The sequence below is a fragment of the Pristiophorus japonicus genome, chromosome 3 (assembly GCF_044704955.1).
Source record: "Pristiophorus japonicus isolate sPriJap1 chromosome 3, sPriJap1.hap1, whole genome shotgun sequence".
Lineage (NCBI taxonomy): Eukaryota > Metazoa > Chordata > Chondrichthyes > Pristiophoridae > Pristiophorus > Pristiophorus japonicus.
Genome location: NC_091979.1, coordinates 265,767,207 through 265,792,880, shown reverse-complemented (window position 1 = coordinate 265,792,880; position 25,674 = coordinate 265,767,207). Strand labels below are relative to the sequence as shown.

Below are 25,674 nucleotides of genomic sequence, written 5' to 3'. Positions count from 1 at the left end.
AGGCGCTAAGCGCCCTCCCGGATGCACTTCCTCCACTTAGGTGGTCTTTGGCCAGGGACTCCCAGGTGCTGGTGGGGATGTTGCACTTTATCAGGGAGGCTTTGAGGGTGTCCTTGTAACGTTTCCTCTGCCCACCTTTGGCTCATTTTCCATGAAGGAGTTCTGAGTAGAGCGCTTGCTTTGGGAGTCTCGTGTCTGGCATGCGGACAATGTGGCCTGCCCAGCGAAGCTGATCAAGTGTGGTCAGTGCTTCAATGCTGGGGATGTTGGCCTGATCGAGGACGCTGATGTTGGTGCATCTGTCCTCCCAGGGGATTTGTAGAATCTTGCGGAGGCATCGTTGGTGGCATTTCTCCAGCGACTTGAGGTGTCTACTGTACATGGTCCATGTTTCTGAGCCATACAGGAGGGCAGGTATTACTACAGCCCTGTAGACTATGTGCTAGGTGGTAGATTTGAGGGCCTGGTCTTCGAACACTCTTTTCCTCAGGCAGCCGAAGGCTGCACTGGCACATTGGAGACGGTGTTGAATCTCCTCAACAATGACTGCTTTTGTTGATAAGAGACTCCAGAGGTATGGGAAATGGTCCACGTTGACTCTGATTGACTGCATTATGATTTTCTAAATGTCCTGCTACTACTTCCTTAATAATGGACTCCAGCATTTTCCCAATGACAGATGTTAGGCAGTTCAGAGAAGGTTCACTCAGTTGATTCCGGGGATGAGGGGGTTGACTTATGAGGAAAGGTTGAGTCGGTTGGGCCTCTACTCATTGGAATTCAGAAGAATGAGAGGTGATCTTATCGAAAAGTATAAGATTATGAGGGGGCTTGACAAGGTGGATGCAGAGAGGATCCACTGATGGGGGAGACTAGAACTAGAGGGCATAATCTTAGAATAAGGGGCCGCCCATTTAAAACAGAGATGAGGAGAAATTTCTTCTCTCAGAGGGTTGTAAATCTGTGGAATTCGCTGCCTCAGAGAGCTTTGGAAGTTGGGACATTATTTCTATCTTAAATTTATTCAGACAGTTTCTTAAACGATAAGGGGAGAAGGGGTTATGGGGAGCGGGCGGGGAAGTGGAGCTGAGCCCTTTATCAGATCAGCCATGATCTTATTGAATGGCGGAGCAGGCTCGAGGGGCCGTATGGCCTACTCCTGTTCCTACTTCTTATGTTTCCCTAAAGTCCAAAAATCTATTGATCACAGCCTTGAATTTACTCATTGACTGAGCATCCACAGCCCTCTGGGGTTGAGAATTCCAAGACAGCTATTGCACTAAAAAATGTTAAGTGTCCAATGATTTAAATTAAGTAAATAACAGAACAAAGTGTGAATTTAGTGCTAAAACTTTAAATTGTCAGATAATTTGAATTAAACAACTTTGAATTAAGTAGACTAACTTTTTAAAGAAGTCATGGATCCTCACTTGGCAGCAACTGCCCATATATATTTATATATACACCAGAGTGATAACTGAATGTACTCATTTGACTGGGACATACTGGGACCATGATTATAATTTATCCTGTCATTTGCCTCTATGTATACACGACACGTACTTCCATTTAAATTGTATGTGAATAGAATTGAAGTTGAAAAAAATGTCGCCGCCAGAACAAATCACTGACCCAATTTCCATGACAAACTGCTACAAATCTAGCTCTGCGGGCTCCAAGGGAGCATGTGATTAAAGCAGTATACTTAAGAACAGTTGTTACAAACTTTCACATACCACCACCCCCCAGCCCCCGCTGCCACAACCACACCCTGCACTGATGGTGTTGGGCCATCAGCAAAATACTGAAGTGTATACAACCGGATAAGATTGATTTGATCAAGGCTCCCAGCAAGCAGAAGCGGATGGGTTCTAGGATATTCAACCCAACCTCTGATTTTCACCTCATGCAGTAGAAAGAATCAGGATGGAAATAAGTTCAAATTGAAACTGAACTAACCTGCCACAAAAATGTCAAATTCACATAAATTGGCCACGGAACACAACACAACTAATCTCCACAAGATCGATGCTGTTTGAGAATAGAATTAACGTAAAAATCCAAATGCAACAAGTGCACAAATATCTAAAAATATCTAAAAATGTAAACATGAACCAACTGAGATAATATTCACAACGTTGTTCCATTTATCTGTCAAATATGATGGTTCAATTTAGTTTTACATGTGCCTCTAATGCAATATTGTTAACAATTAAGATTTTGCGTCTGGTTAAAATCTAATGAAGCCTTTAACTGTGTACGCCCATTTTGAATTTTAGTTTCCAGTTACTGATGTGCCAAATTAACGCTCGCAGAAAAGATGATGCATAACAATTCCTCTCCTCCCACTCTCCCGGATCTTGCGGTTTTGGGTCTTGGCTTGGGAGAGAAGTTTGCATAAGTTATGTATGAAGAGAATATGGCGAGATCACATACTCAGAGCATGGGATAGAGCTTAGAGGCTGAGAATAGTTCTGTGATATTTTAAACTTGTGAACACTGTTTAGAGTGTTTCTTTTAAACACGACTCTGCTCTACCCTCTATTTACACTAATCTCTATTTAAGTCTATGCTTTGATATTAACTTTTTCTATATAGAATGCATTTAGTTTTTACCATAACTTTAGACACATCCATTGCCGCTTACTGTTTTCCCTATCCCCAACATTCTTTCCATTATGTCTGGCTCCATTCAATACTTATCGTATTAACCTTTGCTCCCCTGAAATCTAAAAAAATATTATCTCTTGATCTAGACTGTACCACAAAACATTGCAGTTATACTGAATTGAGAAGTTTCTTTCTGTGGAATTAATTTCAAAATTATCACCCTTATTTTCAAACTCCTCCATGGCCTCGCCCCTCCCTATCTCTGTGATCTCCTCCAGCCCCAAACAACACCCCCCATCCTCCCCAAATGTCTGAGTTATTCTAATTTTGACCTCTTAAGCATCCCTGATTATAATCGCTCAACCATTGGTGGCCATGACTTCTGTTGCCTGGGCCCCAAGTTCTGGAACTTCCTCCTGAAATCTCTCTGCCTTTCTTTCCTCCTTCAATACGCTCCTTAAAACAAACCTCTTTGACTAAGCTTTTGGTCACCTGTGATAATTTCTACTTATGCAGCTCAGTGTCAATTTTTTTAATTTCATAATACTCCTGTGAAGCACCTTAGGACGTTTCGCTACACTAAAGGCGCTATATAAATACAAGTTGTTGTTGTTGTTGTTGTTAATAATCAACATTAAAATGAAAGACAAATATTAACATGCACAAAAGTAATATTAATCTATTCATATATTTTTAATTTTTCACTATATAATAAAATCCAAGTCAGGGGGATGGGAACCAATGCAGGGAGACAGAGGGAAACAAAAAGGAGGCAAAAGCAAAAGACAGAAAGGAGATGAGGAAAAGTGGAGGGCAGAGAAACCCAAGACAAAGAACAAAAAAGGCCACTGTACAGCAAAATTCTAAAAGGACAAAGGGTGTTAAAAAAACAAGCCTGAAGGCTTTGTGTCTTAATGCAAGGAGTATCCGCAATAAGGTGGATGAATTAACTGTGCAAATAGATGTTAACAAATATAATGTGATTGGGATTACGGAGACGTGGCTCCAGGATGATCAGGGCTGGGAACTCAACATTCAGGGGTATTCAACATTCAGGAAGGATAGAATAAAAGGAAAAGGAGGTGGGGTAGCATTGCTGGTTAAAGAGGAGATTAATGCAATAGTTAGGAAAGACATTAGCTTGGATGATGTGGAATCTATATGGGTAGAGTTGCAGAACACCAAAGGGCAAAAAACATTAGTAGGAGTTGTGTACAGACCTCCAAACAGTAATAGGGATGTTGGGGAGGGCATCAAACAGGAAATTAGGGGTGCATGCAATAAAGGTGTAGCAGTTATAATGGGTGACTTTAATATGCACATAGATTGGGCTAGCCAAACTGGAAGCAATACGGTGGAGGAGGATTTCCTGGAGTGCATAAGGGATGGTTTTCTAGACCAATATGTTGAGGAACCAACTAGGGGGGAGGCCATCTTAGACTGGGTGTTGTGTAATGAGAGAGGATTAATTAGCAATCTCATTGTGCGAGGCCCCTTGGGGAAGAGTGACCATAATATGGTGGAATTCTGCATTAGGATGGAGAATGAAACAATAAATTCAGAGACCATGGTCCAGAACTTAAAGAAGGGTAACTTTGAAGGTATGAGGCGTGAATTGGCTAGGATAGATTGGCGAATGATACTTAGGGGGTTGACTGTGGATGGGCAATGGCAGACATTTAGAGACCGCATGGATGAATTACAACAATTGTACATTCCTGTCTGGCGTAAAAATAAAAAAGGGAAGGTGGCTCAACCGTGGCTATCTAGGGAAATCAGGGATAGTATTAAAGCCAAGGAGGTGGCATACAAATTGGCCAGAAATAGCAGCGAACTGGGGACCGGGAGAAATTTAGAACTCAGCAGAGGAGGACAAAGGGTTTGATTAGGGCAGGGAAAATGGAGTACGAGAAGAAGCTTGCAGGGAACATTAAGGTGGATTGCAAAAGTTTCTATAGGTATGTAAAGAGAAAAAAGTTAGTAAAGACAAACGTAGGTCCCCTGCAGTCAGAATCAGGGGAAGTCATAACGGGGAACAAAGAAATGGCAGACCAATTGAACAAGTACTTTGGTTCGGTATTCACTAAGGAGGATACAAACAACCTTCCGGATATAAAAGGGGTCAGAGGGTCTAGTAAGGAGGGGGAACTGAGGGAAATCTTTATTAGTCGGGAAATTGTGTTGGGGAAATTGATGGGATTGAAGGCCGATAAATCCCCAGGGCCTGATGGACTGCATCCCAGAGTACTTAAGGAGGTGGCCTTGGAAATAGCGGATGCATTGACAGTCATTTTCCAACATTCCATTGACTCTGGATCAGTTCCTATCAAGTGGAGGGTAGCCAATGTAACCTCACTTTTTAAAAAGAGAGAGAAAACAGGGAATTATAGACCGGTCAGCCTGACCTCAGTAGTGGGTAAAATGATGGAATCAATTATTAAGGATGTCATAGCAGTGCATCTGGAAAATGGTGACATGATAGGTCCAAGTCAGCATGGATTTGTGAAAGGGAAATCATGCTTGACAAATCTTCTGGAATTTTTTGAGGATGTTTCCAGTAAAGTGGACAAAGGAGAACCAGTTGATGTGGTATATTTGGACTTTCAGAAGGCTTTCGACAAGGTCCCACACAAGAGATTAATGTGCAAAGTTAAAGCACATGGGATTGGGGGTAGTGTGCTGACGTGGATTGAGAACTGGTTGTCAGACAGGAAGCAAAGAGTAGGAGTAAACGGGTACTTTTCAGAATGGCAGGCAGTGACTAGTGGGGTGCCGCAAGGTTCTGTGCTGGGGCCCCAGCTGTTTACATTGTACATTAATGATTTAGACGAGGGGATTAAATGCAGTATCTCCAAATTTGTGGATGACACTAAGTTGGGTGGCAGTGTGAGCTGCGAGGAGGATGCTATTAGGCTGCAGAGTGACTTGGATAGGTTAGGTGAGTGGGCAAATGCATGGCAGATGAAGTATAATGTGGATAAATGTGAGGTTATCCACTTTGGTGGTAAAAACAGAGAGACAGACTATTATCTGAATGGTGACAGATTAGGAAAAGGGAAGGTGCAACGAGACCTGGGTGTCATGGTACATCAGTCATTGAAGGTTAGCATGCAGGTACAGCAGGCGGTTAAGAAAGCAAATGGCATGTTGGCCTTCATAGCGAGGGGATTTGAATACAGGGGCAGAGAGGTGTTGCTACAGTTGTACAGGGCCTTGGTGAGGCCACACCTGGAGTATTGTGTACAGTTTTGGTCTCCTAACTTGAGGAAGGGCATTCTTGCTATTGAGGGAGTGCAGCAAAGATTCACCAGACTGATTCCCGGGATGGCGGGACTGACCTATCAAGAAAGACTGGATCAACTGGGCTTGTATTCACTGGAGTTCAGAAGAATGAGAGGGGACCTCATGGAAACGTTTAAAATTCTGACGGGTTTAGACAGATTAGATGCAGGAAGAATGTTCCCAATGTTGGGGAAGTCCAGAACCAGGGGTCACAGTCTGAGGATAAAGGGGTAAACCATTTAGGACCGAGATGAGGAGAAACCTCTTCACCCAGAGAGTGGTGAACCTGTGGAATTCTCTACCACAGAAAGTTGTTGAGGCCAATTCACTAAATATATTCAAAAGGGAGTTAGATGAAGTCCTTACTACTCGGGTGATCAAGGGTTATGGCGAGAAAGCAGGAAGGGGGTACTGAAGTTTCATGTTCAGCCATGAACTCATTGAATGGCGGTGCAGGCTAGAAGGGCTGAATGGCCTGCTCCTGCACCTATTTTCTATGTTTCTAACTCCCACAGTCTGATTTCTATTTCAGCTTCAATTTATGATCAATTTGTAGTATCATTCATCCTGATTTATTGTGTAAATATATTAAGCTGATAAGATATTGTAAATTGAATAGAATTAAAATCTTATTTAATACCGTTTCAATTTACAAATATAAATGTTTGAGTGAGCTTTACTTTGAATAAAGAAGCAGTAGTAGGACATTTGGAAAAGCAAAATTCGGTCAGGCAGAGTCAGCATGAATTTATGAAGGGGAAGTCATGTTTGACAAATTTGCTGGAGTTCTTTGAGGATGTAACGAACAGGGTGGATAAAGGGGGATTAGTGGATGTGGTGTATTTGGACTTTCAGAAGGAATTTGATAAGGTGCCACATAAAAGGTTACTGCACAAGATAAAAGTTCACGGGGTTGGGGGTAATATATTAGCATGGATAGAGGATTGGCTAACTAACAGAGAACAGAGAATCGGGATAAATGGTTCATTCTCGGGTTGGCAACCAATAACTAGTGGGGTGCCGCAGAGATCAGTGCTGGGACCCCAACTATTTACAATCTATATTAACGACTTGGAAGAAGGGATTGAGTCTAACGTAACCAAGTTTGCTGACGATACAAAAGATGGGAGGAAAAGCAATGTGTGAGGAGGACACAAAAAATCTGCAAAAGGATAGACAGGCTAAGTGAGTGGGCAAAAATTTGGCAGATGGAGTATAATGTTGGAAAGTGTGAGGTCATGCACTTTGGCAGAAAAAAATCAAAGAGCAAGTTATTATTTAAATGGAGAAAGATTGCAAAGTGCCGCAATACTGCGGGATCTGGGGGTACTTGTGCATGAAACACAAAAAGATAATATGCAGGTATGACAAGTGATCAGGAAGGCCAATGGTATCTTGGCCTTTATTGCAAAGGGGACGGAGTATAAAAGCAGGGAAGTCTTACTGCAGCTATATAAGTTATTGGTGAGGTCAGACCTGGAATATTGAGTGCAGTTTTGGTTTCCATATTTACGAAAGGATATACTTGCTTTGGTGGCAGTTCAGAGAAAATTCACAAGGTTGATTCCAGGGACGAGGGGATTGACTTATGAGGAAAGGTTGAGTATGTTGGGCCTCTACTCATTGGAATTCAGAAGAATGAGAGATGATCTTATCGAAACGTATAAGATTATGAGGGGGCTTGACAAGGTGGATGCAGAGAGGATGTTTCCATTGATGGGGGAGACTAGAACTAGAGGATACGATCTTAGAATAAGGGGCCGTCCATTTTAAAGAGATGAGAAGAAATTTCTTCTCTGAGGGTTGTAAATCTGTAGGATTCGCTGCCTCAGAGAGCTGTGGAAGCTGGGACACTGAATAAATTTAAGACAGAAATAGACAGTTTCTTAAACGATAAGGGGATAAGGGGTTATAGGGAGCGGGCGGGGAAGTGGAGCTGAGTCCATGATCAGATCAGCCATGATCTTATTGAATGGTGGAGCAGGCTCGAGGAACCGTATTGACTACTCCTGTTCCTATTTCTTATGTTCTCATAATACATAAAATAGAATTAATGGACTTGTATAATAACTAATACTAGTGTTTATATGATGCCTTATCACACCAAAACATCACAAAGTACTTAGTTTGGAGTTCAGTGACTGTGGACAAACAGAACAGTCACTCTGTTAGAAACCTCTCACAATGAAATAAAAGAACAGTTAGCCTGTGTTTGGTTGGTATTGACTGAGGGAGGAAATATTGGTGAGGATACAGGTCTTGAATAGTCTTCAATCCCTGCGTTTCAATAGTGCCACAGGGTTTTAACACCCAACTGAGCCACCAAAACAGCGATGGAACCTTTGTTTAATATCACAGAATCATAGAATATCTCATCTAACGAACAGCATCGCAGCAATTCAGCGTTGCCTTAGAATTGGAGAGTCAAACTAGATTATGCCTTTGATCTGTGGCTCGATTCTACAATCTTCTGACTCAGTGGTCATAAAATGTTACCAACTGAACTAAGCTAACTGGGTGCTGTTTTTTCTGATGTCTTTTTACCGTTATCAGTGTTGATAATTAGTTCCACACAGAAAAGGAAAAGTTCAATTTATATGACTGAAAACTCATGTCTGTCCACAGAGACAGAAATACCAGGATACAACTAAATAAAAAATAATACCAGAGTACATCCAACAAAGTTCCACCCAAAGCTGCACCCAAAATATATTCAAGATTGATCAGACATGTGCACCAGGTGCCCACAACCAAAAGCAGCTTCAGCGGAAGTTGACCAGGCTGTCACAGTGGAGGTGGGCCTGAGTCGTTTGGGTTAGGCCAGGCTTCAGTTCGCATTGTGTTATAATGAATTTGCTAAACCTACAAGTTAAATATGACCAGCTTGAACAGTATCTATAAATGCTCTTGGAACATAGGAGAAGGTTTGAAATATTTTATAGGAAAACTAATATTCAAGTAAAACATTTTATTGGAGGAAACAATGGGAAAAAAAGTAATCCTGATATGATGATCTGGAGCAGGGCCTCATACAGATGGTGGAGGTGGGGTAGATCATGTGACCTCTCAAGGTGCTATTTTCTTATAAGGGCAATTTCCCAAATAATTGTTCCAAGCATATGTGGAGATTGGGTAGAAATTTGACACACTATTAAAACCTTGTCTAACATAGGCACTCAAGTGTCCAGGCACAACACCCTAATATCTTTATTCTACTGTAAACAAATTCCATAACCAACTTACCACCAAGTCAAGAAAATTTATGTAGTGCTCCAGTTCAGGCTGGGCCTCGCAGAACTGTCGAAAAAGTAGTCTTCCGATTGGCTGCTTCTCACAGAGGCTGGAATAGTCTCTCTCTGCAGTCAAAGGAGGGAAAAAAAACAATTCAGTATTTTATACCATTTCCTTCGTGTAGCTTTACTTCTTGCTTAAACCTGATCAATTCTCTGTGACAGTAACTGAATACATTTTCAAGGTAGAAAGATTGTGACTGATGCAATTATTGCACATTCCTATTCTGTGTGAGATGATGCGGCAAGCATCCAGAAATATCCTGATGCACAGAAAGCTCATCTGCTGAAAAGGATTTGAAAATTCATCCGACAGATTGCAAATATTCTGCTTACAGGAGAGTTCTTGATTTACTTTAGCTTCTTGTATATTTTCTTGATGACACTTAACTAGTGTCCTGTGAACAGCACAGCAAAATATATCTTACGCAACATTTTGCATGAAAAATACATCAGGTTCAACAAAAGCATACAGGCTGCATGACCTTTATCTTAATTTAGAAAGCAAACATTAATATTACATTTATATTAATTTAGAAAGTTAATCAGCTGTTAACGATGTAGAAGTTTTTGTCAAAGTGATTTAGTATATAGTAGAACATGGGTTTGCGACCCTACCTCTCCGTACCATGAGATCACAATTTCAGCTGTACATTTTGCAGTAAGGAGGCCACGTGTGGAGTCTGGACACTTCCCAATGGAAGGGAAGTAGAAATATAATTGAGACTGTGAATGATCCCAATTGACACTTGCAGCCAATTAAAGAGTAATGTGGGCCTGGAGCAGCAGACCACCTTCTCACTGTCTCCCAAGGAGATACCCAAATGTTGAAATTTAACTGCCAGAAACGGATGGAGTGGGGCCAGGTCAGATGTCAAAATGATAAAATCTCCAACCCGCCCACTTTCGGGTTTAACGGAGGCGGGTAAACAGGTGGGCAATTTAAATATTTTAAGGAGGCTGGCAGCTTCTGATTTAACCCACTTTGCAGGCTTTACAGTGGGCGGCCATGTTTCCCAGGCTTCGGGAAACCCAACAGCTGAAGGGAGCCAAGGACACTTCGGGGAGAAGGTAAATGCTTGCGGGCCAGGAACAGCAGGAGTGCTCCCCCCACCCCAGTCCCCCAAGCTCCCCCCCATCAGACCGTTCCCCTCTCATTCACAGACTCCCGAGATTGCACCCCTCTCTCGGGTCGAGGATCAGATACCGCTCCCACCACCCTGCCCTTCCCAGATCAGATTCTCCGCCACTTTTGGACCAGGCAAAGCAGGAGTGCTTTCCCCTGCGCCCACCCCTGCCGTCTTCAAAGAGCCCCCTGGGATTGGAACCTCCCCTGAGTTTGGGGAATGGACACTCCTACCCCTCTCTCCTCCCCCACTCCCAGGATCGGCTCCGCCCCCCGCCCAACTGGAAGCCAAGCCTGTCAATCAGGCTGACTTCCGGGCAGGAAACTGGTCACTGGCAAAAGACGCGCAAGCTGGAGTTAAAGCTCGACACATGCAGGGAAATGTGGACTTCTGGATCTCCCATCCAAAACTTCACCTTCCCCCGGATATGTAACCTGTTCCTGTTAATATTCAGGCCAATGAGTTTCAGTACATTTTCCCTTTTCTATTTTTATGAATCAGACAGGACTATAATTGTATATTTAATAATTGTCACATCTTTCTCCCTTAACAACTTACACTGTCTAAGAATTATTGGCTGGACAGTCAATATATGCACCAATACAAATTGATGGACAGCCAGCTTGATGGGCTGCACAATGTTCGTCTCTTAAAGCGGAATGGTCTTACAAAGTTACCAAATAAAACATCTATTGAGCTGGCAGCTTTGGACACTAAATAGCCTAGGAACTCATATTGTGACTGCTTGGTTGTGAAATTAGTAGTTTTACTGTTTTTCTCAAACAAAGCATCTCCGATACAACACCACAGATTATGCCCTTTCGAATTTCACGACAAGCATTTCACTGTTTGAAGTCTTTCAGTGGGCGAAACATCTTGATGACATTTACTTAACCTTTTCAAAATATACACAAATTTGCCAACACTGTAAATTTATAATAATGGACAGCATAAAACTGGTAATTTTGCAAGGACACACGTTTAGGGGTTTATACCATGATTACGACAGCAAATAGTGTCTCATATTTTACCGAAAGAATGGTCCGACTCCAATGATCTTAAATTTAACAATTTAATAGAATGCCCCATAACAAGGGGAAATAGCCCCGTCATTACACATACAATCTTCATTGTTCAAAATGAGTTGTCAAAGGCTATAGAAGGACAGTAGTATTAATGTGGCACGACTGCTGTAATAAGTGGGACAGACTAAGCACAAATAGAAGTAGGAGTAGGCCATTTGGCCCCTCGAGCCTGCTCCGCCATTCAATAAGATCATGGCTGATCTGATCCTGGACTATCAGCCCAAAACTGGGCATGCATGAGGTGCAGTGCAGTTGGACATCAACAGAACTGGATAGCACCACAATCTGCAAACTCGTCTTCAAAAGTATCACAGGAGAGAAGATAAATGAAAAAAAAAATTCTGTCGTTTATCCCTCGTTAAAGAAATCAAAAAGCGCAGCAAGGTTAGCAATCAGTCAGAAAGCTGGTTACCCTCCCGTTGTGATTTTCCAAAAAATGTATTTTTAGCTCCCCAGAAATACCTTCACATCTCGGAGATTGAGTGCATGCTCAAAAAGTGCAGATAGGAAAAGTAAACTGATTAGTGATTCAATACAAGTATGAGGTGTTTTATGTCAGCTCCAGAAAATCTGTAATAGCGAGACTGAGCTATGAGAGTGAAGCTTAGGCATTGCAAATGCCTCATCACAAATACCGACCAAAACAAGAGCCCGATTTTCCAGTCGTCCTGCTCATAGTGGTAACTCTGGTGATAAATACACTCTCGATTATTCTTGTGTTCCTAACACAGATGGGACTGCACACAGGGAAGTTAAGGTAACAGTGACCTCAGTCTTTAATAAGACACTCCAGAGTGAGGAACAGGCCTTAGGGGCCGGCGTATGTACAGTGCTCCCAAGGAATGCTAGGATCCCTTGGGACTTCAGGGGATGCGCTTCCTGGTGGCGGAACATGGGAGTGCATGCTTTACAGATACACATCACTTCCCCACAAAGTCAAAGTGAAAACGATTTACAAGGTTAGGCGGTTGGGAGCCTTTCTTTCCCTGGTGGACCACCTCGGTACAAATGTCTGTTCTGGTGTGTTGGCTGTACCCTCGCTGGGCTGGCGTGTTGTTGGCCCTGCAGGGCTGCTGGGTGAGCCTGGCCTTGCTGGGCTGTTTGGCGTGATGCATTCGATTTCCTGGTCCGGTGTCGTTGATCATTTGGATGTGTGTTGTGGGCTCGAAAAAGGTGGTGTCTGCTGTGGGTTGTTCAGGGCAGTCTGTGAAACACAGCCTCGTTTGGTCCAGATGCTTCCAACAAATTTGTCCATTGTCTAGTTTGACTACAAACACCCTACTCCCTTCTTTAGCTATCACCATGCCCGCGATCTACTTGGGACCATGTCCATAGTTTAGCACATACACAGGGTCATTCAGATCAATTTCCCATGACACAGTGGCACGACAATCATTTACATTTTGTTGCTGTCGCCTGCCCTCTACCTGATCATGCAGGTTGGGGTGAACCAGCGAGAGTCTGGTTTTAAGTGTCCTTTTCATGAGTAGCTCAACCGGGGGCACCTCTGTGAGCGAGTGGGGTCTCATGCGGTAGCTGAGCAGTACTCAGAACAGGCGGGTTTTTGGAGTGAGCCTTCTGTGACTCATTTGAGGCTCTGTTTGATTGTTTGTACTGCCCACTCTGCCTGCCCATTGGAGGCTGGTTTAAATGGGGCCGAGGTGATATGTTTGATCCCATTGCGGGTCATGAATTCTTTAAATTCGGCACTGGTGAAACATGGCCCGTTGTCACTGACCAGTGTGTCAGGCAGACCGTGGGTGGCAAACATGGCCCTCAGGCTTTCAATGGTGGCGGTGGTGGTGCTTCCCGACATTATTTCACATTCAATCCATTTTGAAAAAGCATCCACCACTACCAGGAACATTTTACCGAGAAACGGGCCCGCATAGTCGACATGGATCCTCGACCATGGTCTGGAGGGCCAGGACCACAAACTTAGTGGTGCCTCTCTGGGCGCGTTGCTCAACTGAGCACATACGCTGCATTGCCTTACACAGCACTCTAAGTCAGAGTCGATACCGGGCCACCACACGCGGGATCTGGCTATCGCTTTCATCATTACTATACCCAGGTGTGTGCTGTGGAGATCCGAGATGAACATCTCCCTGCCCTTTTTGGGTAGCACTATGCGGTTACCTCATAACAGGCAGTCTGCCTGAATGGACAGCTCATCCTTTCGCCGCTGGAACAGCTTGATTAGCTCTTGCATTTCAACGGGGATGCTGGCCCAGCTCCCATGCAGTACACAGTTTTTTTTTTTTACAAGTGACAGCAGAGGATCTTGGCTGGTCCAAGTCCTAATCTAACGGGCCGTGACAGGTGATTTATCATTTTCAAATATTTCCATGAACATCAAAAAGTCTGCGGGCTGCGCCACCATCAACAAGTTTGCAGGCTGCGCTATTTCCACCCCCGTGGTGGGCAATGGTAGCCGACTGAGAGCATCTGCACAGTTCTCGGTGCCTGGCCTGTGGCGGATGGTAGAGTTAGATGCTGATAGCGCGAGTGCCCACCTTTCTATGCGGGTTGAGGCATTAGTATTTATCCCATTGTTTTCAGCGAACAGGGATATGAGGGGCTTGTGATCGGTTTCCAGCTCAAATTTGAGGCCAAACAGGTACTGATACATTTTCTTTACCCCGAACACACACGCTAATACCTCTTTCTCAATCATGCTGTAGGCCCTCTCGGCCTTAGACAAGCTTCTGGAGGCATAAGCGACAGGTTGCAACTTCCCCGCAACGTTAGCTTGTTGTAATACACACCCGACTCCGTACGACGATGCATCACTTGCTTGTACAAGTCTTATACAATACAAGCAGCTTGTTGGAGCATAAAATGTTTCTGGTTTTCTCAAAAGCAATTACTTGGTTTTTTCCCCATACCCAGTTCTCAACTTTACGCATAGAAACATAGAAAATAGGTGCAGGAGTAGGCCATTTGGCCGTTCCAGCCTGCACTGCCATTCAATGAGTTCATGGCTGAACATGCAACTTCAGTACCCCATTCCTGCTTTCTCACCATACCCCTTGATCCCCCTAGTAGTTAGGACTACATCTAACTCTTTTTTGAATATATTTAGTGAATTGGCCTCAACAACTTTCTGTGGTAGAGAATTCCACAGGTTCACCACTCTCTGGGTGAAGAGGTTCCTCCTCACCTCCTCAAATGGCTTACCCCTTATCCTTAGACTGTGACCCCTGGTTATGGACTTCCCCAACATTGGGAACATTCTTCCTGCATCTAACCTGTCTAAACCCGTCAGAATCTTGAACGTTTCTATGAGGTCCCCTCTCATTCTTCTGAACTCCAGTGAATACAAGCCCAGTTGATCCAGTCTTTCTTGATAGATCAGTCCCGCCATCCCGGGAATCAGTCTGGTGAACCTTCGCTGCACTCCCTCAATAGCAAGAATGTCCTTCCTCAGGTTAGGAGACCAAAACTGTACACAATACTCCAGGTGTGGCCTCACCAATGCCCTGTACAACTGTAGCAACACCTCCCTGCCCCTGTACTCAAATCCCCTCGCTATGAAGGCCAACATGCCATTTGCTTTCTTAACCGCCTGCTGTACCTGCATGCCAACCTTCAATGACTGATGTACCATGACACCCAGGTCTCGTTGCACCTCCCCTTTTCCTAATCTGTCACCATTCAGATAATAGTCTGTCTCTCTGTTTTTACCACCAAAGTGGATAACCTCACATTTATCCACATTATACTTCATCTGCGATGCATTTGCCCACTCACCTAACCTATCCAAGTCGCTCTGCAGCCTTATAGCATCCTCCTCGCAGCTCACACTGCCACCTAACTTAGTGTCATCCGCAAATCTGGAGATACTACATTTAATCCCCTCGTCTAAATCATTAATGTACAGTGTAAACAGCTGGGGCCCCAGCACAGAACCTTGCGGTACCCCACTAGTCACCGCCTGCCATTCTGAAAAGTCCCCATTTACTCCTACTCTTTGCTTCCTGTCTGACAACCAGTTCTCAATCCATGTCAGCACACTACCCCCAATCCCATGTGCTTTAACTTTGCACATTAATCTCTTGTGTGGGACCTTGTCGAAAGTCTTCTGAAAGTCCAAATATACCACATCAACTGGTTCTCCCTTGTCCACCCTAGTGGAAACATCCTCAAAAAATTCTAGAAGATTTGTCAAGCATGATTTCCCTTTCACAAATCCATGCTGACTTGGACCTATCATGTCACCTCTTTCCAAATGCGCTGCTATGGCATCCTTAATAATTGATTCCATCATCTTACCCACTACCGATGTCAGGCTTACCGGTCTATAATTCCCTGTTTTCTCTCTCCCTCCTTTTTTAAAAAAGTGGGGTTACATTGGCTACCCTCCACTCGATAGGAACTGATCCAGAGTCAATAGAATGTTGGAAAATGACTGTCAATGCATCCGCTATTTCCAAGGCCACCTCCTTAAGTACTCTGGGATGTAGTCCATCAGGCCCTGGGGATTTATCGGCCTTCAATCCCATTAATTTCCCCAACACAATTTCCCGACTAATAAGGATTTCCCTCAGTTCCTCCTCCTTACTAGACCCTCTGACCCCTCTTATATCCGGAAGGTTGTTAGTGTCCTCCTTAGTGAATACCGAACCAAAGTACTTGTTCAATTGGTCCGCCATTTCTTTGTTCCCCGTTATGACTTCCCCTGATTCTGACTGCAGGGGACCTACGTTTGTCTTTACTAACCTTTTTCTCTTTACATACCTATAGAAACTTTTGCAATCCGTCTTAATGTTTCCTGCAAGCTTCTTCTCGTACTCCATTTTCCCTGCCCTAATCAAACCCTTTGTCCTCCTCTGCTGAGTTCTAAATTTCTCCCAGTCCCCGAGTTCACTGCTATTTCTGGCCAATTTGTATGCCACTTCCTTGGCTTTAATACTATCCCTGATTTCCCTAGATAGCCACGGTTGATCCACCTTCCCTTTTTTATTTTTACGACAGATAGGAATGTACAATTGTTGTAATTCATCCATGCGGTCTCTAAATGTCTGCCATTGCCCATCCACAGTCAACCCCTTAAGTATCATTCGCCAATCAATCCTAGCTAATTCACGCCACATACCTTCAAAGTTACCCTTCTTTAAGTTCTGGACCATGGTCTCTGAATTAACTGTTTCATTCTCCATCCTAATGCAGAATTCCACCATATTATGATCACTCTTCCCCAAGGGGCCTCGCACAACGGTATTGCTAATTAATCCTCTCTCATTACACAACACCCAGTCTAAGATGGCCTACCCCCTAGTTGGTTCCTTGACATATTGGTCTAGAAAACCATCCCTTATGCACTCCAGGAAATCCTCCTCCACCGTATTGCTTCCAGTTTCGTTAGCCCAATCTATGTGCATGTTAAAGTCACCCATTATAACTGCTGCACCTTTATTGCATGCACCCCTAATTTCCTGTTTGATGCCCTCCCCAACATTACTACTACTGTTTGGAGGTCTGTACACAACTCCCACTAACGTTTTTTGCCCTTTGGTGTTCTGCAGTTCTACCCATATAGATTCCACATCATCCAAGCTAATGTCCATTCTAACTATTGCATTAATCTCTTCTTTAACCAGCAATGCTACCCCACCTCCTTTTCCTTTTATTCTATCCTTCCTGAATGTTGAATACCCCTGGATGTTGAGTTCCCAGCCCTGATCATCCTGGAGCCACGTCTCCGTAATCCCAATCACATCATATTTGTTAACATCTATTTGCACAGTTAATTCATCCACATTATTATGGATACTCCTTGCATTAAGACACAAAGCCTTCAGGCTTGTTTTTTTAACACCCTTTTTCCTTTTAGAAATTTGCTCTACAGTGGCCCTTTTTGTTTTTTGTCTTGGGTTTCTCTGCCCTCCACTTTTCCTCATCTCCTTTCTGTCTTTTGCTTTTATCTCCTTTTTGTTTCCCTCTGTCTCCCTGCATTGATTCCCATCCCCCTGCCATATTAGTTTAACTCCTCCCCAACAGCACTAGCAAACACTCCCCCTAGGACATTGGTTCCGGTCCTGCCCAGGTGCAGACCGTTCGCTTTGTACTGGTCCAACCTCCCCCAGAACCGGTTCCAATGCCCCAGGAATTTGAATCCCTCCCTGCTGCACCACTGCTCAAGCCATGTATTCATCTGTGCTATCCTGCGATTCCTACTCTGACTAGCACGTGGCACTGGTAGCAATCCCGAGATTACTACTTTTGAGGTCCTACTTTTTAATTTAGCTCCTAGCAGTAACACATATAGGGGCTCTAAGAGGGTGCTTAACCCCGGTAGGAAGTTACCAAAATAGTTGAGGAGTCCCAGGAACAACCGCAGCTCCGTGACGTTCTGTGGCCTGGGCGCGTTCCTGATAGCCTCTGTCTTGGCGTCTGTGGGCCGAATGCCGTCCGCCGCGATCGTTCTCCCCAAAAACTCCACTTCTATTGCCATGAAGACGCATTTCGACCTCTTCAGCCACAGTCCTATGCGATCCAGTCGCTGGAGGGCCTCCTCCAGGTTTTGTAGGTGCTCGACGGTGTCCCGACCCATGACCAATATGTCATCCTGACAAACCACCGTGCGTGGTACCGACTTGAGTAGGCTCTCTGGAAGATCGCTGCAGCCGACCGAATTCCAAACGAGCATCTGTTGTAGATGAACTATCCCTTGTGCATGTTGATGCAGGTGAGGCCCTTCGAAGACACCTCCAGCTCCTGCATCATGTAGGCCGAAGTCAGGTCGAGCTTGGCGAACGTCTTGCCTCCTGCCAGCGTCGCAAATAGGTCGTCTGCCTTAGGTAGCGGGTATTGGTCCTGTAGCGAGAAATGATTAATAGTTACTTTATAATCGCCGCAAATCCTGACCGTGCCATCACTTTTGAGTACTGGAACAATCGGGCTGGCCCACTTGTTGAATTCCACTGGGGAGATGATGCCCTCGCGTTGCAGCCTGATTTCCACTCTCTCCCTCATCATGGGAGGTACTGCTCATGCCTTGTGGTGAATGCGTCGTGCCTCTGGGACCAGGTGGATCCGCACCTTCACCCCGGAAAAGTTTCCAATGCCTGGCTCAAAAAGGGAAGGAAATTTGTTAAGAACCTGGGTGCATGAGGCCTCATCGCCATGTGATAGCACTCGGATGTCATCCCAGTTCCAGCGGATTTTGCCCAGCCAGCTCCTTCCAAGCAATGTGGGGCCATCGCCCGGGCAATTCAGAGTGGCAGTTCATGCACCGTGCCCTCGTAGGTGATCTTGACCATGGCACTGTCCAGCACAGTGATGAGCTCTTTGGTGTACGTTCTCAGTTTCGTGTGGATGGGGCTCAGGGCTGGTCTGAGTGCCTTGTTGCACCACAGTCTCTCAAACATCTTTTTACTCATGATGGATTGGCTAGCGCCAGTGTCCAGTTCCATGGCTCGGGGCAAGCCATTCAATTTTACATTTAGCATTAAAGGTGGACATTTCGTTGAAAATGTGTGCAGCCCGTGTACTTCAGCATCTGCTTCCTCTGAGGCTCGAAATTGCTTTGATCCACCATGAACCGATCTTCCTCTGCCACGTGGTGGTTAGCAGGTTTTGCAGAGCTTGCAACTTATCTGCAAGCTCGTTGGAGGTACCCCATTGTTTCACAGTTCTTGCAAACATACCCTTTGAAGCGGCATGAATAGGCTGAATGGAAGCCTCCACAACGCCAACAGGTGCGAATTGCGGACTCTGAGTCATCTGGGTCACCTGAGGCCTGCTGGCAGTTGCAGACTCGTGGTTTCTGCCCTGTACATTTCTACTCGTAAATACAGTTCCAGTTAATTTATGAACATTGCTAGCACTTGTGTGCTGAGAGATTTGTTTGGTGTTATCACTGGTGGACATAAATGCCTGTGCTATCGCAATGACCTTACTGAGGGTCGGTGTCTCTACAGTCAAAATTTTTCGTAGGATGGTCTCGTAGCCAATGCCCAGTACAAAAATGTCTCTGAGCATCTGCTCCAGGTAGCCATCAAACTCATATTGTCCTGCAAATCACCTTAGCTTGGCGATGTAGCTCGCCACTTCCTGACCTTCAGATCGCTGGCGGGTGTAGAACCGATACCTCGCCATCAGCACGCTCTCCCTCGGGTTAAAATGCTCCCGAACCAGCGTACACAGCTCCTCATACAACTTATCTGTGGGTTTCACCGGAGCCAGAAGATTCTTCATGAGGCTGTAGGTCGGTGCCCCGCAGACTGTGAGGAGGACCGCTCTCCTTTTTGCAGCTTCCTTCTCCGTCCAGCTCGTTGGCTACAAAGTACTGGTCTAGCCATTCGACATAGGCTTCCCAGTCCTCACCCTCCGAGAACTTCTCCAGAATGCCCACAGTTTGCTGCATCTTTGCGTTGGATTCGTATACTCGTCGCCAGTTATTGTGTTCCTGACGCAGATGGGACTGCACACAGGGAGGTTAAAGTTAACAGTGACCTCAGTCTTTATTAAGACACTCCAGAGTGAGGAACAGGCCTTAGGCGCCAGCTTATATACAGTGCTCCCAAGGGGTGCTGGGATCCCATGGGACTTCAGGGGATGTGCTCCCTGGTGGCAGAACATGGGAGTGCATGCTTTACAGATACACAACAATTATCACCACCCAATGCCAGACTGTCGGTGGGTCGCCTGCACCCAGTCTGCTGATATGGAGCATGTGCTTGGTTTCAACAGGGTATTTAAAAAACTCATTTGTTCCTAGTTTACTGGCTGAGATCAGTAACTCACAACATTTAAGAACATAAGAAATGGGAGCAGGAGTAAGCCATTTGGCCCCTCAAGCCTGCTCCGCCATTCAATAAGATCGTGGCTGATCTGATCATGGACTCAGCTCCACTTCACTGCCCGCTCCCCATAACCCTTTATTCCCTTATCAAAAATCTGTCTATCTCCACCTTAAATATATTCAATGACCCAGCCTCCACAGCTCTCTGGGGCAGAGAATGCCATAGATGCAAAGAATAGAAATTCCTCCTCACCTTAGTTTTAAATGGGCGACTCTTATTCTGAGACTATGTCCCCTAGTTCCAGTTTCCCCTATGAGTGGAAATATCCTCTCTGCGTCCACCTTGTCGAAACCCCTCATTATCTTCTATGTTTCAATAAGATCACCTCTCATTGTTCTGAGCTCCAATGAATACAGGCCCAACCTACTAAACCTATCTTAATAATTCAACCCCCTCATCTCCAGAATCAACCAAGTGAACCTTCTCTGAATTATCTCCAATGCAAGTGTATCCTTCCTTAAATACGGAGACCAAAACTGAATGCAGTACTCTAGGTGTGGCCTCACCAATACCCTGTACAGTTGTAGCAGGACTTCTCTGCTTTTATACTCTAACCCCTTGCCATAAAGGCCAACATTCCATTTGCCTTCCTGATTACTTGATGTACCTGCATACTAACTTTTTGTGTTTCATGCACAAGGACCCCAGGTCCCTCTGTACTGCAGCATTTTGCAATTTTTCTCCATTTAAATTATAATTTGCTGTTCTATTATTTCTGCCAAAGTGGATAACCTCACATTTTCCCACATTATACTCCATCTGCCAAATGTTTGTCCACTCACTTAGCCTGTCTATATCCCTTTGAAGATGTTTTGGGCTCGCCTCACAACTTGTTTTCCCACCCATCTTTGTATCATCAGCAAATTTGGCTACTTTACACTTGGTCCCTTCATCCAAGACATTAATATAGATTGTAAATAGTTGAGGCTCCAGCACCGATCCCTGCGGCATCCCACTAGTTACAGTTTGCCAACCGGAAAAAGACCCATTTACCCCGACTCTCTGTTTTCTGTTCGTTAGCCAATTTTTTATCCATGCTAATATATTGCCCCCAACCCAGTGAACTTTTATGTTGTGCAGTAACCTTTTATGTGGCACCTTATTGAATGCCTTCTGGAAATCCAAATACACCAAATCCACTGGTTCCCCCTTATCCACCTGCTCGTTACATTTATTACTGTGGAGTAACCAGGGTGAGTGCCCGCACCACCTATATTAGAACAGTCAACTTTCACAGAGAAATATCAGGAGTGACATGAATGATCAGTAAGAGTATAATAGATTCCCACCTCCAATCTGGAGGTAATCAATTTGGTGCACCTGAGAGCAAAAAATTAATTGTTCATGAAACATTTTGTGCACTTCACTTAAAAAAAATGATTGCAATGCAAAATAATTTTTCCAGTAAACCATTTTGACAGGTTCAAAAGAGCAAAATAGGCTAAAAAGAAAGGAAGACTTGCATTTATATAGCATCTTTCACGTCATCAGGACGTCCCAAAGCACTTTACAATCATTGAAGTACTTCTAAAGTGTACTGTCACTGTTACAACGTAGGAAAGGCGGCAGCCAATTTGCGCACAGCAAGGTCCCACAAACAGCAATGAGATAATGACCAGATAATCTGTTTTTTTGATGTTGGCTGAGGGATAAATATTGCCCAGGACACCCAGAAGAACTCACTACTCTTCTTCAAAATAATGCCATGAGATCTTTTATGTCTAGCTGAGAGGACAGACAGGGCACCGAATTAATGTTTCATCTGAGAAATGGTCCCTCCATCAGTGCAACACTCCCTCACTCCTGCACTGGAGTGTCAACCTAGATTTTGTGTTCAAGTCCCTGCAGTGGGACTTGAACCCTTTTTGCCTTCTGTCAGTGGCCAGAGTGCTACCCACTGAGCCACGGCTGACACCATTTTCTTTTCCTTTTTGATCACGTTGCTTACATCTGTAGCTTATGTTCTGACCTAACCATGCCCCACTCTACTTTCTTTGCAACCTCTTGTCTTCACATGTCTGAAGGCTCGTATTCAGGGCTATTATTGCTCATTCAGCTTTTCTAGAACTGCGCCAACTTTTGTGCAACTGTTGAGCAACCTACGCTAGTTTTCTAGGTTGGCACACATAATTTTACAGGTCAGCTGCGTGTAGTTGTATGTTGATACACTTAAGATTGAGTAGCGGTGATGTGTAGCAACCAGGCCTGAAAAGTAACTTAGTTTACCAACAGATGATGTAGGTTTTAGACAAAAGTTACCAATGTGACATATGGATTACAGTAGGCCTGCAGTCAGTACATTAAAACAAATCCATTCCCATCTGTGCTCCTGTTCAATTAGATGACTTAACTGCAAGATTAATCATAGCTTTCAGTTTCAAAAATGCATACACACTAAGCAGAGATTTAAATAGCCACATCTGTGAATTTACCACCATACCTCAAGTTACTGTTCCAACAATTTGTGGTTTTTGGATCACACTATGAAAATGCATCCAAGAGCAATTCAACACAAACTATGTATGTGTGAAGCAATGAAACTTCAACCAACGGAATTGAGAGTTTTCATTCAAGAGTGCAACAAACTTTGGCACCTGGATGACCTTTTGTTTTAAGGCCCGTTGAATATTGTTTCCATCGCTGTGATTCCAGCATCTGTGAATACTGTTCTGTTCAATAGCCAGATGTGAGTGCAACAAATAAAGAGAAAGACATTACCAAAAGTGAGGTCATCAGACCCATGGCAAGAGGGCCTCGTTCTGCTCCAGAAATATTTAATTTCTCACATCAATAAAAGGGACTTGGATCTTTTCATAGTCTTCATTATTGGCAGTAATTCCCCATATGAAAGAGTGCTTCTCATAATCAGAATCATCCAGATGGTAGAATTTATTAGTTACTGCATTGTACCAAAGACTACTAGTCCCAGGTTTTATTCCTGCAATTGAACTTTAGTTTCTGCAGGTTCTGAGTTCACAACAGATTGTCAATTAAAGTTTGGGGTGGAGATAAACTTCCTATCTGATCAGAGGCAGACAAACTAATTAGGGCACTCACCTAAGAACAAGATTAGTCAATACTTGTGCAACCTTACCATCTAGCCATGGAGCAACAATACCCTACTAACCTCCAATCCAAAGTGCAAGGAGACTATAGAAGGGTTAAATTATAAAGACAGGTTGTATAGACTAGGCTTGTATTCCTTTGAATATAGAATATTAAGGGGTGATCTAATTGAGGTGTTTAAGATGATTAAACGAGTAGGTAGGGTAGATAGAGAGAAACTATTTCCTCTGGTCATATCCTTAAAATTAGAGCTGGGCTGAACAGGGGTGATGTCAGGAAGCACTTCACACAAAAGGTAGTGGAAATCTGGAACTTTCTCTTCCCCCCCCCACCCCCCATCCACAAAAAAATAAAACAAGGTCAATTGAAAATTTCAAAACTAAGATTAACAGATTTTTGTTAAGCAACAGTACGGAGGGTTACAGAACCAAGCTTGAGGGGCTGAATGGCCTACTCCTGTTCTGATATTCCTTTCTATGAGGGAGAAAATTGGTTAAAGAAAAAACACTTCATTAAAAGAAAGTTGAAGAACACACACACGAATTAAATAAATCTGGAATTAAATGCCAGTATCAGTAATGGATTACCATGAAACTACCGTAAAAATCCACCTGGTTCACTAATATTCTTTATCCGCTATCCTTACTTGGTCTGGCCTATATGTGACTCAAGACCCACAGCAATGTGGTTGACTCTTAACTGCCCTCTATTCAAGGCGGCGGCTCACCACCATCTTTTCGACGGCAATTAAGGACGGGCAATAAATGCTGAACATTGACGCCCACATCCCATGAACAAATAAAAAAAACACACTAGGTATCTCCCATGGCATTGCTCACAGTAAGCAGAGCATATGGTCTGCTCAGATCATATGTTGCCAACTCCCCATCTCAACCATTCCCTTCCAGCTTTTCTCCTCCTCCATCCCCCTCAACTGATTGCCGATTTCCCCTTCCCTTTAGCTCTATGCCCCAATTTATAAAATCTATCATCCCATATGCTCACTGCTTTTGTTTTAAAACAAAACAGCATTATCAACTTGTCTTTCCATTTTAAAATGCCATGTATTTGGACCCCCAAGTCCCTCTGCTTCTAAAGTTTTCACATTTTCCTGTAAATGTCTTCATCTGATTCATTCTCCTAAAATGTCGCACCTAATTTTTCACTACATTATATTTCACCTGGCATCTATCTGCCCAACCTATTAAACCACAGCTATATCCTCCTGAAGTCACTTGCAGTCTCTTCACAGTTAACTACGTTCTTTATTTTTTGTCATCTGCTCAAAATGTACAAATGTGGTTGGTAACTGTTCAGGAAAAAAATATTCAGTCAATGCCCAGGCTTATAAGACAGGCCTGAAGTAAAAACTATATTAAAGGCATTAAAAGACACATTTCATGAACAAAGTTAATCATGCTATTGTGAAATATGCAATTTGTATTAATATTTTTTTTTAATTGTTTGAAGCTTTGACAGGAAATTAGAAATTTCAGTTATTGAGTAAAGAATGTCACTGTGATTCAACTGGTTCGCTTTTTCAATGTTGCTTTTTTATTGGTAGTTTTTGTGTCACAGGATTTACTGCTGTTTTACTTTGAGCAAAACTGTAAAAGTATGATTGGAAAATGGTAATGACAGGAAGTACAGTGAATATGTACAATTGCGCGCTACATGCACAACTTGTATATGTTATAAAGATAAATAGATGGACATATACACAGGCTCTGTATCCTGCTACTGGCTGATGAAAAATGAAATACGTTGGATATATACAAATAGAAACAGATCACTGTATCCATAACCAAAATTATTATTGCCAGACATAGTCATTTAGTAATATATAATAAAGCTACATGACTCCACAGATTAAAATTTGTAGTTAAATGGGTACTTATTAAAACAATGAGCTCTGTAAAAATTAGCTTTGTGTTAAGGATATCGTTAACTTTTTTCTGATTCATCAATGGCATGACAACCTGCAGTCAGAGGCAGGTGTAACAAGATCACTAATGAATTGAACCCTTGTTCCTGATTTCTTTGTCAAAAGGGGAATTTTCGTTCATCCTTTCTCTATTTTCACTTAATTTTAAAATGCCGTTTTAAAGTCCACACGCAAAATGAAGTTATACCCTCATTAACAGTTAACGAGGTAGAGTTTCCGCTTTGAGCGAAAAATCGGGAAATTGCGTCTAAAATGTGCTTGAAATTGCACTGGTTCAATTACAGTTCAAGTTTCCGATAAAATTCATTTGCATAATCACAAATGTAAAATCTTCCATGAACCAGCGCAATCAGGCAGCGTAATAGAACGCAATTGTTTCTTTTTTTTCTGTCCATTAAAAGTATTCCTTGATGTATTCAAGAGTTTTAACTTGGTGCTGTTTTACTAATGCAAATTTTA

General features: G+C 43.5%; 1 protein-coding gene across 1 annotated transcript in view; it reads right to left on the bottom strand.

Annotated features, from left to right (window-relative positions):
• LOC139260266 (G protein-coupled receptor kinase 5-like) overlaps nt 1-25,674 on the bottom strand; it is a 274,219-nt gene that overhangs the window by 111,067 nt on the left and 137,478 nt on the right. Inside the window, exon 3 of the mRNA XM_070876656.1 lies at nt 9,136-9,248. Coding sequence (XP_070732757.1) covers nt 9,136-9,248 — 113 coding nt within the window. The remainder of the gene's footprint in view (nt 1-9,135; nt 9,249-25,674) is intronic.